Raw genomic sequence first — 16,937 nt, forward strand, 5'->3', positions numbered from 1 at the left:
ATATTAGGATGTTGTCAACTTGAATTGTTTTGTCAAATTTTTTATGCATTTTTGTAGTACCATTGATTAATATTTCGACGTGGACAATAATGTTACTATTTACAAATAGTCTTATATTGGATAATAATACTCTACAGTCATATTATTTTTTCTTTTTCTATTGCACAATCTATTTTTTTTAATTTATTTTTAACCAAATTATTTATTTCTATAATTCTATTAGAAAAAAGAAAATCTAGAAAAATTTACGAAAGTGTACAAAATTTTATTTCTTTAAAACAAAAGACATAAAAACCCAATCAAATGTAATCATTTGTTTTAACAATCTTCACAAATCTTATGTATTGAATGTAAGTAAGTAAATAATAAAGATATTGTTTGATATAAAAAATGACATAAAACTACTCACTCCTCAATACAAATTTTCAATTTTCTTATGAATCAACCATAAAACTACTCACTCCTCAATACAAATTTTCAATTTTCTTATGAATCAACCATTGTTCCTTGTCACTCTCAATTTGATTTTAATGCAACAAAGTGACTTTATTGTTTTGTCATTTTAAGTGTGTGATCAACAGTATAAATCACAATATATTTTATCCAAGATTCTTGCAATTTATATGTAATCTGAGAGTGATTGTTGTAAGCAAAGAACTGACTTTTTGGAAGCAAGGTAAAGTAGCTTTCAACTTGACGAAAGAACATAGTGCCTACTAGAGTACAGCCTAAGAAAGCATAGATTAATTTAAATCTTCTGGAGCTCGATTGCTGGTAATTAGAAAAACGACCCCATAATTGTGAGCTGGAGCCAGCTTTTTCCAATTTTTAGAGTCTGCTTCCTACCGCCTTCCTATTAATCTTCATGGTCCGTTCCTATTTCCTTCCTACTAATCTTCATAGTCTGCTCCTTCTGTCTTCTGAGGAAGGGAGGGAGGTACTCATAATAAGAAAAACTAGTTTAAAGAACAGCTAACGGTTGACGCATTCATCTCAATTTTCTACAATCCTGTGTTTTCTGCTATTTGTTTTGATAGCAAAGAAGACAAAAACCATTCTTATTTTTGTTTCTTGAAAATTATGGGAGCTAAAAAAGCAGGGGGCTCTGGCGGAGGGTCGGCATTCAGTTCAGCTGGCTCAGGCGGAGCGTTCTCTAGCGGAAGGTCGGCATTCAGTACAGAGGGCTCCTCAACCCTCATCAGTTCTTCTGCCTCTAGAAGAAGGAATAATTCGGGATGGAGGAGGCGCGATTATTACTCGAGGGAGAATAGGGCGCCAGTTCTTGAGCCGCACGAGCCTACTTCTAGAGATTTCTGGATTGCCGTTGTTGTTGTTCTCCCCCTCTTTGCGATATTTGGTAAGTGAGGATATTAGCAATTTTATACCACGCTTTATTTAAAAGCTTTTTCAGTGTCTGGAAAAAACGCACTCTTTTTAATGTCTGTGAAATTATATAATTAAACCTTTTTTCAGATTCCATTACTAAAAGTTATATGTTACATTGAAGTAACTATAATTCTATATTTGCACAGAAGCTATATATATATATATAGCGTCTAGTAAGAGAGCATCTATCTTTAAAGTAAGAATGCCTCTTTTGGCAAAATCTGTGTATGAATTTGAAAACAGATCATGTTAGATAATATGTCGTTCAAGTAAAAATTAGATTTATTTTCTGGTATTGATCTAAACATTTATTTGAAAAATTATATATATTTTTCTCAATTTTGTTTTGCTTGATTAGAGTGGGTTTTATCGGGGGCCATTCTGTTACAGAAAAGCTTCTGCTAAAATTTTTAGGGTGCATAACAGTGTGAAGCAACAACATACCGATTCCCAAATAAAATTATATAATACCAGTTCCGTCATGAGCTGAGTACTGTTGGATTTTGTGCCTCGAATTCACTTGACGTGATAAGCTTCATCCTGGTCTAGATCTGTTCAAACTGGTTTTCCCTTTTGTACTTTTTGGTGTAATCTAACCGTAGTCAGGTCGATGGAGATCATGTTGGTGTGACTTGGATGGTCGGAAAGTGTTATGCCGATGCAAGGAGTCAGGCCGATGGAGATCATGTCGGTGTGACTTGGCTGGTCGGAAAGTGTTATGCCGATGCAAGGAGTCAGGCCAATGGAGATCATGTCGGTGGGGTCAGGCCAATGGAGATCATGTCAGTGTGACTTGACTTGTCGGAGAGTGCTATGCCGATGCAAGGGGTTAGGCTGATGATTTCCTGTCGGTCTAAGTTCGTGGGAGTTGTGCCGATGAGTGTTTGGAGGCCATGGGTGTTCAAACGGGTCAGCGGTCAAAAATTTCTCTCGGGAACAGTTAAAGGAGTTGAGCTCTTGTAGTTTAATGCCTAACGACTTGTGATCCGGACGAATGTGGGATAATGTAATCCCATGAACCTAGAGTGGTCGACGCTTGGGCTACCCGACGGTTGAACAAACTGGACGGTTGAACTGTACTTGTTGGAGATTTATAGGAACTCAATGTGTACAGTGATACAAGGGGCTCTGTGTGGTTGTTATCTTGTTGATTGAATGATTGTAATGTTCTGTCTTGTGAAGTTGATCTGAAAGTCTGAGAACGAATACTTGTGAAGGAGGAATCAAGAACTTTATTGTAATCTTTTGTTTACTATGAATAAAGTGATCTTTCTTTGGTGGTGGGTTTTTCACCCGTAAGGGTTTTCCCACGTAAATCTGGTGTCCATTCTATGTTATAATTTTGTGTTTATTCTGTTTATTCATTAGTGCACATCTTGATGATTTATGATTTGAATTTAAAGACACATTTGCTTAATTCCCCTCTGAATTGATGTTAGGAGAGTGTTTTCCACACTAAGCTTTCCTTACAAGTACAACAGCCAGAAAGAGAGACTATGACTTTAGTCCTAGGCTCCAAAAAAGGGTGATGTTTAGCTCTTACTATGCTGGTGATGGATAACATTGGGAGGGTTAAGGCACTTCGAAATTTCTAGCTACCATCCCTTAAAATTATTCTCAGATTATCAATATATAAAGCTAGATTCTGATAAAATAGGGCCACATTTGAAAGATTCTTCAGCAAAGGCATGGAAACTTGGCCGAGTTTGAGAATCTCTTCAATTTGTTGTAGGAGAATGGGGGCCAAATCTCCTATAGGAGAGCTTGACTCACAATTGGACCCTTGAGTATTCACCTCATCATTTGGGATGATCCTACTTAGAATCTATAGCTCAATTTCAACTTTAAGTAAATAACTATGGAGGCCTAGGGGTGTAGAGCTTTATTGTTAGAAAGATCCTTTTCTCCCAAGACAATCTTTACAAAATTTAGGGTCATCTCGTCTAGGATGCAAAAGGTATTGTGGAAGTGGTGATTGTAAATAGCCCCAAATAAGTGGAGTCCCTACTAGAGGTGCAATGTTGAAGCAAGAGCCTTTTGGATTCCATCATACTATGTATGAGACAATAAAAGAAAAAACCAAAACAATGATAGCCAAGAATGCATTGCCAGATAGGGATCAGTGAGCTTTTAAAAGAGTTTCTCATAATTGCCAAGTGAGTGCTATAAAATTGGCAATGAGATGATATGTGCAAAGTCTTCACATGTTGGTAGTGGCCACCATCCCCCTTGCCCATTCATTACAATACACACCAATTTCTTAAAAAATGGAGATCTAAAAGTTGGTTCCACAATATTTTTGGGGTTGTAAAATCCTATATCAACAAGTTAGATATCTTGCATTCATTGGGTGAATCACTACCCTTTGCTGAAAACAAGAGATGCTCTATCCCTCATTAGGGAGGAGGTTTGCAATTAGGTTCCCTTCCTATAACAATTATTAGAGCAAATGTATTGAAGGGAGGAGCGATTGAAGTTTCCTCTAGGATATTCCATAGCTTCCATTCTAGCACCGAATTGCTATTCACCCTACAAATGACTCAACAAAAGTCACCTTCAACCTCTAAATTGTTACATGAAAATGAAGTTGCCATCTTGAGGCCTTCCAAAAAGATTCAGGCCTTTGCTTCATTATTCATTTTATTGCTTAGAAAGAAAAAGCCCCCTTTGACAAATTAGCCCAAGGGTGACCAAACCATCACTCCCAACACCTGCCTAGCCTAGGTTACCTTGCAAGTTGCAACACACCAACCATCAAAATTGAGTTCTGAGAATCCTTCCTTGAGCATAATTCACAAAGCAACCTTTTGCTTAGTTTTGTTCTTGCTTACCTCATTATCCGGGAGGGGAAAAAAATTGTTTATAGTTATCATAATACATAAAGGATTTTGGACAGGCCAATATATAATTTTCTATAAATTATGATATAAAAGGAAAAATTAATTATTGAAGAAGCACTCACACAATCACATGGAGAGATGTAATATCACTTCTAATCAATGAATAGTCATTAATGCTAATAATAGTTTCTTTGTGTAATTTAGTAATAAGTACTAAGTAAGAGAATCTTGCTAACAAACAAGTACTTTAAGCACTTCTAATCTTACAGGTCACCTTTCTCTTATAATTCTAACCAATATGTTATATTTCCAAATATAACCCAATTGTATTATTGGGTTAAATATTGAAGTCTTATAATTACATTGGAAAAATGCATGATTTTTCTATCCATCTATAATTTTTTTGCACGATATTAGTACTTTTAGATAGTTTAGTAGGGCTTCTATTGGGGCCATGGCCTAGAAAGAGGATAAAAGCCTTAAATAATAACACTAGTAGAACCATAGTTGGTAGATTCAGACTCAGCAAAAACTTGGCAGACCCAAAATTTGGACTCTGCAACTTAAAAAATTGCTTAAATTTCTTTAAAAACACATTGTTTTTGCAAACTTCTAATGACAAAATATATCCTATGAGTATATAAATGATTATAAAAGTATTTTCTATCCAATTTGATTCATTTGAATACAAATTGAGTACAAAATTGCATCATCATGTGGAATCTTGATACAATAGTTAGCTGCCAACTATTATGAATTTATGATGATTGCCTTTGAAAATCATCATCATAATTCATAATTTGCATATTACAAATTTTTTTATCGTCGTCTTCCTTGGTCTAGTGGAAACTTGGGGAGAGGTTCTAGTCCTTGCACTTCGTTGCACCTTGCTCAACATTGAAGGTTGTGTTTGTGGCTCTAAATCGACCAAATCATTGACCTCCTCTGATTTGTTGTCTACCTTTCTTGTACAAAGCTGAGGGTTGTTTTGTATTTTATAATAATATAATGGCATTTGAATCTTTGATACAAGCATTAGATTATCTCCTAGCTCTTAGTTATAAATGCCACTTTGTTTAATTTAAATTGGAAATAACTCTTTCAATTTACAGCTGCTTGGAGTGTTCATGATTGTTATATACTTAATATATATTCTCTAATTATCACAAATAACTAGAAACTACTTGTTGATGTGTTTTTTATGCACTTCATAATAAAATATCAAAGGTACTCTATCCTCTCTTGACCGAAATCTCCTCGGATGCTAAGTTATTTGATCAACGAAGACAACTCCAAGGTTTCTATTGTCAGGTTTTGATGTGTAGATAGCTTAATTGTTTGATGTGATATTGCTGGAATCACAAGGGGGACTTATGTTTTACTTGAACTCTTGCTTGAATGCTGCTGGAATGTGGAAGTTAAGTTGGTTTTAAAACAAAAGGCAAAAGAGATAGGGTCTAGGGGGTCTAAGAATGTAAGAGACTATGAATGATTTAGTGAAATTCAACCATGCTTTGTTTCGCCATGCAAGGAACAACTAAGTAAAGTTGGTGTGATCTTCTAAGGAGAGCAAAATGATGTTCAAATCACTACCAATGACATAGACACCATCAATGTAATGCATATCAATGAGTGAGTAGCAATCAAAGTTAAGCTTATGTAGAGAGTTCAATTGACCATGCAAGGTACTTTACAATCAGCAAAATACTAGTAGTATTAACATGCGGGTTTCTCCACTAATCATTCACAGTAACTTCCATCCATCTAACCAACATGAAAATAATTGAGAAGTAGAAACCATGCAAATGTTGAATCAACACATGAAATTCACCATATCTTCAATAAAAATAACATGCTTCTTGCAACAAAGTCTTGGCAACAATCTCCTTTTTTCCTACCCTACTCTAGCTACCTGCTATTGAATTGTTAACTTTTACAAATGAGAGAGTGGAGCCTTTTATAGTGCTCTCATTACAATTGAATGGCCAAGATCAAATCCTCATTAGTGACCAAGATTGAAAGATATAAACCCTAATTAGGGTTTGTTAGACCCATTACATAACATTTAATGCTTGTCCAATGATAAAATTACAATAAACAGGACACATTTCCTTCCTTGAATTATTGACCAATGAATGATGGGGTTAGGTACATTGGACTTTGTGCCCACATGTGGTAGCTATTTGCCTCATTGGATGACTCAGGTGCATTGAATCTAGATGCCTTGACTTGGAATGATGCGAATAGATAGGTGATGACCTCAACGCCCCCTCAGCGACTTGCTCCTTGTAACTCGTCACAAGTGTTTGTGATTGAGGCATATCTCTTGATACTCAACATTTCCAAGTGCCTGTAGTGATGATGGAGGGAATGAGATGATGGTTGAAGGTGTTCCCAAATTGCATCATCTTGCTTGAATTGATCACTTTCACTTGAAGCCTCCATCTTGGATTACTTTCTTGCTATATTGGCAATGATTCTTGGATTTCCGGAGGAAATTCAAGATAGTTGTATGTTCCCCTTTTGATATTGATCTTTACTCTTTGCCTTGTAGCGTCTTTCTTTGATGTCTCCATGATGTGACGTCCTTCTCTTCCTGTTGTTATATAGCTCTTTACTTCGTCAAGTTCTTCATCTTTCTTTCCATCTCCCTTCATACATAACTTCTTGAATGAAGATTTTAAACAGCATCACCAATGACTTGTAAATCTGCTTCACAACCATCCATATTCCTCCCTTACAGCATTCAATTCTCTTTGCAACCTGATTGCTCTTGGTTTCGGTTGCGATTTGGTTCAACCTCGAATTGTGCTGACCCTTGCCCTGGTGATGTTACCACGACTTCACCTTCACTTGCAATCAGACCTGCAAGAGGCAAATGACACATTATTATGTCGCAAGCTGAAAGAAATAATTACTAATTTTACAAAATCAATCAAATTCCTCAGTCTGAAAAGTTTACATCTGCCACTCAGGTTAATGAATTAGGACTGATTTATCTGATTTTAGGTCTGAGACTCCATGTCTGATTTTTATAGATTTTATGTCCGAGACTCCACCTTTTGTAGTTCTGATTTTTTGGATTCCATCAAGTGGTCTACAAACTTGCTGTTATTCATTACCTACCTAAGCCGTGGATTTGGGAAGCCACTGGAAATATCCTAGAGTGGGCTGGGGTTTTGAGGGGCCGCTGACAGTGCAACATGGCCAGGCTTTTCATGGCCAAGTGGAAATGATGACTGATGGCTGGACTTTTTGGGGGGCACTGGCAGTGGTTTAGAGCAGGTCGGGGTTTTGGACCTCAAGTGGAAATGCTATATGCTTGGTCATGGATTTTGGGGACAACTGGAAGTCCTCATTAGCTAATCGTGGATTTTGAGGGTAAGTGGAAGTGTTCATCAGCTGGTCATGCTTTTGGAGGGTCACTGGAAGTGACTCCAAAGTATCAATATAACTTGCTCAATGAACTATTTAAGGCGTTTCCACTCTTACTTAGCAGACTTTACCAATCTGAAGCAACATCGTCCTTCAAAACATTAAGTATTTACCTCAACAAGTGTTGATCTCATCAAGTAGAAGGACATGCTCGTCCTAGCTGGGCTTTTGATAGCCAACTGGAAATTATCCCAAGGTGGTCGGACTTTTGGAGGGTCAGTGGAAGTGACTCCAAAAAGCTGGCCGGGGATCTAGGCACCAACTGGAAGTGAAGATGAAGCAAGTTCGTGGATTTGGGGGGTCACTGGAAATAACCTGAGTTGTCCCATTTTTCTGATTGTATCACTTCATCCACTTCAAGAGTTCTCCATTCATCTCATAAAAGTAACCTCATCATCAACAAGGCTTCTTCATTATTACTTATGTACTGACTACCCTCTGACCAAGCATTTCACTTCATCTGACTGTCCTCCACACTTAAACTCAACATTCCCATCCTAGAACTTGAAAACTGCATGGTGATGATCAAATGAAATGATCATCCCAAATTGCTCATCACCAAGACAATGAGAGCTAAATTGACCTCATTCCAACTGAAAGAGATAGACATGACTTGATCACTTCCTGACAATCAGAGGCATTGCACCTACTCAAGTAAAAGGTTGAGAACACTAAAACTACTGCCAAGCCAGATGACTAAACTAAGACAACTAACCTAGAAAGCGAAAAAATAGGGGGTCCCCATTTGCAATGGGGCGATGTGTGAAAATGTCACAACGCTACTCTTTACAAAGAGCAGTTATTTTTGTTATATTAAGTTTGTATTAGCACATAATTTGATTTATTATTAGCTGTCCAGTACAATGTCATGGTAAATCTCTCTTTTTTGAATGATTTTCAGGATCATTTTGGTTGATGTTTGATGCATATGGCTCTAAGAAAATGGAAGTTGGACTCAACTCTTCCTATTTATTAAAAGCAAACGAACAGCTTGTTGAGAGCATATTAGTAAGTCTTTGTGATGTTTATATGATATATATCAGTAATTATTTTACTAATCTTGCATATTTGTTTAGGTAAGCATATTTCTTATTTCTAAAATACATTTATGCTCTCAGAAATAGTCAATTTGGTACAAGGGTCTCTTGATAACTCATGCATTTCTCTTTTAGTTTCTTGAACATAAAAGTTGACTTTTTATTTTGGATTTATATAGGTGAGAAATATTGATCAAGTTCCAGGACTCCGCCTTTATCTTTTTGAAAATAAACCTTTATTGAATAAAACAAAAGAATGGACTGCGGAACATAATGTTATGGTTTCAGGAAATCATCATAAGGCAAAACTTCAAACCCTTTTGGTTTATATTACAAAGATCAAAAAATTATGTGGACGGATATAGTTGTTTCGAGATATGAACATATCTTCTATATGAGTTGTAATAGAGAATTGTTCTTAGAAAAAAATGATGGCTAGAATTGACATGTTCTGATGCTAAATGTAAAGTTAATTGTGTTTTCTTATCACTTTTTGCAAGGTTAGGAATGGGCCTTTTGGCTAAACCAACGATCTGAAGTAAATATGGTATACAAGTTACCTTCCACATCCAGCTTGTTCATAATTGTTGCAAAAGGTGATTTTTTCACATAAAATTTTAACCTTTTATAAAGTTTGAGTTTGCTTCAAAATGTCAATCCACCTTGTGTCATATGAAGAATATTTTGGCATGCAAAGTTTGTAATTAGTTTGTTGATTTTTAGGCATTTTCTTTGATCAAGTTAACTTCTTCTCTCAATTTTCATATATCTTGTGAAGAAATTTAACATATAATTTTAACATTTCACACATTGATGATGCAAACAATAAAAATATAAAATTCTGTTGCAAAATTTTGTGATTATATAGCATTTGCCACATCAAAGTTTATAATCCAAAGATGTATTAGAGATAGACACAAAGGTGGAGAACTATGTTTCTAGTAGGGGTACAAGAACAGAGCCAAGTTTTGGGTTCAGGTGTGCCAGTATGGCAAAAAAAATTCTTGGGTGCAGGTATGGCTGTGTGTGTGTGAATATACAAAAAAATGTACACTAGTGACTACAAATTTTAATAACATGTTTGATACTTGATACTAAAAACAAGTTAAATAGTAGAATTGAAAACACATTTTTCCTAATTCAGTGCATATCTATATGTCAAATCATTACAAAACTTGAAAACAGTAAATACAATTAAAAAATTGTATCTTCCTCTCTATCAAAAGCATCTAGATCTAATTCATCACTTGGTTCAACGTGGTTTGAACTACAAGCAACCGTAGTGCCACTCCCACTGGATACATGAACATAGGAGCCTTGTCATCATCTATATTGACTTTGGCAAGCTCTAAAATTGATTCATGCAAGTTGGCACTTGTAGGGGCTATATCCCAATTCTTCACCAGCCCTTGTAGTCAATTTCCTTATGTTCTAGGAGGTGCAAGTTGGAATGGATGTAGACCAAATCTTTTTTTTTTGCAGCCAACTGGTTGTGCTTAGTTGAGTGTATAAAGGAGTGTGCAGTTCAATTCTGCTAGGCGAAAGAAGAACTTGCAACCTATTGAAATTGGAGAAAGTCAATACAACTTAAAATTGTGAAGGAATGCTACAAATGTTAAAATTAAAATTAGAAATGCTTATTTGTGAATAATTTTGATTGCAAGAGGTTGAGGGAACATATAACTTTGCACATGGAAGTAACTGTTGATGTGTAGCTAGGTCAGATTCTTCTAGGGACGACCTAGTACATATGATGGTTAAGTGGCCTGTCGGCCTTAGCCATAATGAAGGCATAATTTTATATGTAAATTCTGTTTGGGTCTGGCCCTAAGTGGGCAGCAACATATAACTTGTAATTGTAACTTGCTATAAGTATTGGGCAAGACCTAAACCATGTAACTTGTATATCATATATTGGTCTGGCCCCAAAACATATAACTTATAATTCATATTGGGCATGTCCTATTTTGGGCGCCAAAATTGTTATTGTAAATACAAATTGCACAAGGCCGACCTAGTGCAATCTGGGTAGTGTAATTACATATATATACAAGCTACAATAAGCAATCATAATCATCATTTCACCTCTGCGAATCTGATACGGCAGCGAACTCAAGGATAAGGTCAGCGAACTACAATCTTGGGCAGCAAATTCATCTTTACCTCCAGCTAAGTCAGGCGAACTATCATTCAAGGTTGGCGAACCTTGTCTAGAGGTGGCGAACTTTCAACTAGGGCTTGTGAATTCATTCTTAGGGACATCAAGTCATATCCGGGTCAAGCATTCAGAACATTGAAGTATTAACAGCAGAGTATATCTCAGATAAGTCTGCCTAATGTGTGCCCTAATTTGAAGTATGCTTCATGTGTGAAGCAAGATTGTAAATCTGCTGCTGAGTTTATTAATATAATCTAAGATTTTTTGTTGCTGGGTTTTTCACCTCCAAGAGGGAGGTTTTCCAGGGTACTGCTGTGTTATGTGTGTTTCATTTGTTATTTTTTGCTTACTATTATCAGTTTGATCCTAAAATTAACATGGTATCAGAGCTAAGGTTGATTCAGTTGTGATCAGACTTTCTGATAGCAACGCTCCTACTTCACATTCTTCATGCCATTTCCAACATTGAAGATGGTGACCGGTTTAAAGGTCGAAGATAGACTTGATGGAGCTTTGAACTTCACATCGTGGAAGGTTAGAGTCGTTATTGCACTTGAAGAGAATGATCTACTTCATTTTGTAGAAGGAAAAGATTAGCCTGAACTTGAAGATCAAGAAGAGAAACTCCAATTCAAGAAGAATACAGTCAAAGCCAAGGAGATCCCGATTGACTCCGTGAAGGATCATCTTGTTCCTATCATCTCCAAGATGTCTTCAGCCAGAGATATGTTCAAGACATTGGAAGGGATGTATGAAATCAACACCACAAGTAGAGCACTTGCATTGAGACAACAACTTCACCAAGTCAAGATGGCAAAGGGAGAATCAGTCATATCTTTCTTCATGAAGATTGCATAATTGAGAGATCATCTTAGCGCCATTGGAGATGAAGTTGTGGACAAGGATCTTGTCATGCTAGTGTTGAATGGCCTTCCTCACTCTTGGGAGCCATTTATCCAAGGCATAAGTGGGAAATCCAAATGTCCCAAATTTGTTCGCCTTCGTGCTGATTGTATTCAAGAAGAGTCAAGGTTGATATCAAGAGGAATTGAGCATAATCATTATGATGTGGAAAATCAAGTCCTTGCTACACATACTTCTATGGAAAGAGGCAAAAGAAGAAAGAGGGATAGAGATAGAGGTCCAAATCCTGTTCCGAAAAAGGACTTATCTCACATTCAATGTTTTAGGTGTGACAAGTATGGCCACATTGCTCGAGAGTGCAAATCTAGGTCTACTCCTCTCGCTTCTTCTGTAGAAGTTGACATAGGGACACCTCTAGAGGAGCCGATGTCAAATGTCAACTTGGAAGGGTTCTTGTTCTAGGAGGAAATATCAGTTTTCAGCTTCAGAGGGAGCCTGACATTCTAGCTTCAGAGGGAGCCACGTCATCATGAAGATTTGGTTAATGCATTTTTCTTTGTGATGGAGAAATTTGAGGTGAAAACCCTTGTTAATGAGTTCTTCTCTGTGAGGGAGAAGTTTGAGGTGCAATCCCTTGTTAATGAGTTCATCTCTATGAGGGAGAAGTTCGAGGTGCAAACCCTTGTTAATGCATTCTTCTCTGCAAGAGAAGTTTGAGGTGAAAGCCCTTGTTTTGCCCTTTGCGAGTAGGCATGGTGGTAATGCACTCTTCTCTGGGAGAAGTTTGAGGTGAAAGCCCTTTTCCACCCTCTGTGAGTAGGCATGGTGGAACCACCCTCTGCGAGTAGGTATGGTGGATGTCATGTTTTAACACTTGTGCTTATTCACCCTCTGGGAGTAGCTATGGTGAACGTCATTTTGAGATGACGACATTATGATTGCGTGATGGGCACTTGTGTTCACTTGTTTTCCCATCCATGGGTGTAGCCGTGATGGACCCACCCTCTGGGAGTAGCCATGGTGGTTGTGTTCATTTGCATTTTCTGGAGAGTAGCCATGATGGTTGTCACTATATGACTTGATTATTGAGAAGGAATCCTCCCTAGCTAAGAGGGAGTGTTGATGTGTAGCTAGGTCGGATCCTTCTAGGGCTGACCTAGTACATATGATGACTAAGTGGCCTGTCGGCCTTAGCCATAATGATGGCATAATTTCATATGTAAATTCTGTTTGGGTCTGGCCTTAAGTGGACGGCAACATATAAATTGTAATTGTAACTTGCTATAAGTATTGGGCAAGACCTAAACCATGTAACTTGTATATCATATATTGGTCTGGCCCCAAAACATATAACTTATAATTCATATTGAGCATGTCCTATTTTGGGCGCCAAAATTGTTATTGTAAATACAAATTGCACAAGGCCGACCTAATGCAATCTGGGTAGTGTAATTACATATATATACAAGTTACAATCAGCAATCATAATCATCATTTCACCTTTGCGAATCTGATACAGCAGCGAATTTGTCCAAGTGTTCCCTTAAGGCAGCGAACTCAAGGATAAGGTCAGCGAACTACAATCTTGGGCAGCGAATTCATCTTTACGTCCAGCTAAGTCAGGTGAACTATCATTCAAGGTTGGTGAACCTTGTCTAGAGGTGGCGAACTTTCAACTAGGGCTTGTGAATTCATTCTTAGGGACATCAAGTCATATCTGGGTCAAGCATTCAGAACATTGAAGTATTTACAGCAGAGTATATCTCAGATAAGTCTGCCTAATGTGTGCCCTAATTTGAAGTATGCTTCATGTGTGAAGCAAGATTGTAAATCCGCTGCTGAGTTTAATTAATATAATCTGAGATTTTTTGTTGCTGGGTTTTTCACCTCCAAGAGGGAGGTTTTCCAGGGTACTGCTGTGTTATGTGTGTTTCATTTGTTATTTTCTGCTTACTGTTATCAGTCTGATCCTAAAATTAACAGTAATACCATGTATAAGCATCCATATTGTACTTGTCTTGAAGACTGCAAATACTATGATCTCGTCTTGTGACAAACCTACCAAATTCAGTCTTAATCTTATCCACCACTTGTGGATTTAAGAAGATTCTGTGGAATGCCTTTTTTGTACCCATCAACAACTTCATTATCTCTATATGGTGTCATTATCCTAGGAAAAAAAAGTATTTCTGTGTTGTGGATGTTGTGGGGGCCTAATTAAATGAAGACAAATTGTCAGGGAAATGTAGATCAGATTTCACCTTGGGAATTGAATTAGGAATTTAACTAATTCAATTCTTTGTACCTTGCAAACCTATGGCATTCATTATTATAATCAATCATTAAACTTACTGTGGAAAACTAAGGGAACTTACTATGATATATACTTAGGCTGATTGCGTTTGTAAAGGGGTTCGAAAATTGAGAGCTAGAAGCTATCAGAACATTTGTACAATTTTATTTTTGAGTTCAATATGATATCGGCTACATTTCTTTCTCTATTTTTTAATTTGGAAACTGTGATTCTATAACTTTTGGATCATTATAGTTTATATGAGTTTTCTTCTTGTAAACAATTGTGGAAATTCAAAGCTTTATCATATGTATATTGTAAGTAGTGTATATTTTTATTTGATCTCTGCATAGTTTATGTTAGACATCCTAGTTTCTGTATGCTTCTCACTCTTTCCTCTTCAAATTACATCATCTTGGTGTATAAGTTGTGTTCATCTAGCTATCACCTAGGCAGTTGTGTGATGCTTTCTTAGAGATTCTTGGAGCCTTCTCAATCTTTGAGGGGTTCTTTTCTCAGAAGCATTAAAAGGTCACCAAATTTGCCTTCTTGTGTGGATCTGAAGTGGGTACATTCTTCAAGGCAAGTTCTAGAGGTCAAAATTTCTAGCTACTTTGGAGCAAAATGGAGGCCACTATCATACTCAAAAGGCCCAAAAGTCCCAAGACCGAATTATTATAGTTTTTAGAGTTTGATTATATATGTATATTAGTTATGTGAAATAAGTTCCAAACCAAATGTTGAAAAATTAGAATTTAAGATTTACATTTGTTATGAAATTTTAATTATGTGTCGTTCATTTTTATAATCAAACTTGAATTGGGGTGTAAGGGATTGAAGTCTAGGAGTGTAAGGAGTGTGTAGACATGGTTGTGTGATGCTTTCTTGGAGAATATTTAGAACATTCTCACTCTCTCTTCTCCCCACCTTTCATTCATTCTGATCTTTTTATATTTTGGTTAGAATAGGTTTTAGATTTGTTTAGATTAGATTTTATTTGGAAATCATTGAAACTCTATATTTTGTATCTGATCTATTGTATTTTGTAGGTGAACAAACCAGAAAACCCCTTGTGCAACAAATATATAACCTTTGAGGGAAATCTAGGTAGTCTTGACTAGGCAATTGAAGCCTTGGGGAGTCAAATCCCTTTGAAGGGGGAGCATTTTTGTTCCACCTAAGTTGGTGCATCAAAAATCACATAAATGCAGTCCAATCTAAATCAGTGAAACCTGTGAATAGAATGCCATTCCCACCATTCACAAAGAATGGGTATCTTTGATGTACCTCAAGATGCACTGCTTTCAATGACTTTCATGTGGATACCAAACCAACAATTAAAGAGATGTTTTTTAATATCTTAATTGAAGAAATTTATAGAAAAAGGAATTTGGCTTGACAACCGTTGAGGTAACTTGTGTGAAGAAAGATTTTTCAGATCCCAATCAAGGTACCTCATTGTAATGTCCCCTACTAGGAGGCTGCCAATTTCCCAATAATCAACACCCATTACTTAATATGAGTCCTCCACTGATAGCTGACCTTCCTCCTCCTATGTTTCCACTTTTGCTTGTCATTCTGCTGCCCCATCTCCTAATTAGCCATACCATTTTTAGTTGTCAATGGTTCCACATTGTCAACAATCCAGTTGGAATATGAATTGATGTCTTTGAAATCGAGTGCCTTGTATGTCTCTTTCTCCTTTACCTTCTTTGCACACAATTGAAGGTCATTCAAGTGCTTTTTAGTCAATCCATTGTGCTTCTTTATGTGAATGGCCTTAAAAACACTTAATCACACTCACAACCATAAGTGCTATAAGGCTGTGACAAAATGTGGATGACAAGGGCAAATTAGGTGTTGTACCAAAATCTTCCGACCACAATTTGCAAGGACAACATGCATAACTTTGTAAGGATTTTAGTGCACTTGAAAGTTAAAGCCTAAACGTTTTTAACTTGGCTGTAGAGAGACTTTTCTACAAATGAATAAAGGTGAACAAAACAATCTCCCATCCACCTCCTTATAGACCTATAACTCATCATTTATGATGTCTCTAAGGTTCTTATTGTGGTCCAGTGTCATGTCAAGGACAGCCATAACCTCCTTATTTGCTTTGAATGAACTAGAGAAGAAAAACATAGGGTTCAAATGGTTGATAATAACATGAATATGTAGGTGGAGTTTTTTGTTCTACCTGATCAATAATCTGTCAGACAAGTTCATATTTGTTTCACCCATGCAGATGCTGAATTACTACTTTGGCCTTGTCAATGGCCTCATGCAGATATCCCATGGAGTTTATATTTCCATCCACCAAAAGCAAAACCCTAACCAACAATTTGACAACTAAAATAGGAGAGCATATAAAAATGAAATCAGAAAAAGTTAAACTGAATTAGAAATTAAAAAAAGAAAATGAGAAAATTAAAATATTAGACATTTACAAAATTACCAAATTGTAACATTATAAAGTTTGATGTCATAAATTGTAAAATTTTCATTAGAATACATTAGAATATTTTTGTTTCTTGTATCAAGTTTGTAATTGCTGTGCAATAGTTTTTAGTGATTGTCTACAAGGTGGTGAAATTTGTTGCAAATCAAGTGATGCTTGAGCATTTGAGCTTTTTGGCATTAGAGTGTTCCCTCATGAGATTTAGGACTCGTGTGGTTGTAGATGTATTTTGTGACATTCCTTGCATCTTCAACAACATTCTTCACCTAACTAAGTTTTCAAATATCTTTCCTGTAGCATTTTACCAACTGATGCAAGTGCAGCTGCATTGTTCATCACTACTTGGACAATTTTCTTCACCCATCCCTCCATCACCACCTCAGCCAACAAGTTGCATGAGGTCTCAGCATTTTTTACTTCACTAGAGGCATAAATTGACTTGCCCTATCCCTATCAATAGTGCAAG

At 36.6% G+C, this 16,937-nt stretch overlaps 1 protein-coding gene across 6 annotated transcripts in view; it reads left to right on the forward strand.

Annotated features, from left to right (window-relative positions):
- Window positions 1–642: 642 nt before the first annotated feature.
- Window positions 643–16,937, forward strand: part of LOC131029622 (E3 ubiquitin-protein ligase APD2) — a 36,030-nt gene continuing 19,735 nt past the window's right edge. For 2 of the 6 annotated variants that reach the window (XM_057960179.2, XM_057960181.1), the window contains exons 1-4: window positions 643–1,357; window positions 8,563–8,669; window positions 8,878–9,000; window positions 9,204–9,294. In XM_057960179.2, coding sequence (XP_057816162.1) covers window positions 1,081–1,357; window positions 8,563–8,669; window positions 8,878–9,000; window positions 9,204–9,294 — 598 coding nt within the window. In that variant the 5' untranslated portion in view covers window positions 643–1,080. The remainder of the gene's footprint in view (window positions 1,358–8,562; window positions 8,670–8,877; window positions 9,001–9,203; window positions 9,295–16,937) is intronic. The other 4 variants (XM_057960185.1, XM_057960182.1, XM_057960183.1 and 1 more) reach the window with 4 other exon arrangements.

The sequence above is a fragment of the Cryptomeria japonica genome, chromosome 3 (assembly GCF_030272615.1).
Source record: "Cryptomeria japonica chromosome 3, Sugi_1.0, whole genome shotgun sequence".
NCBI lineage: Eukaryota > Viridiplantae > Streptophyta > Pinopsida > Cupressales > Cupressaceae > Cryptomeria > Cryptomeria japonica.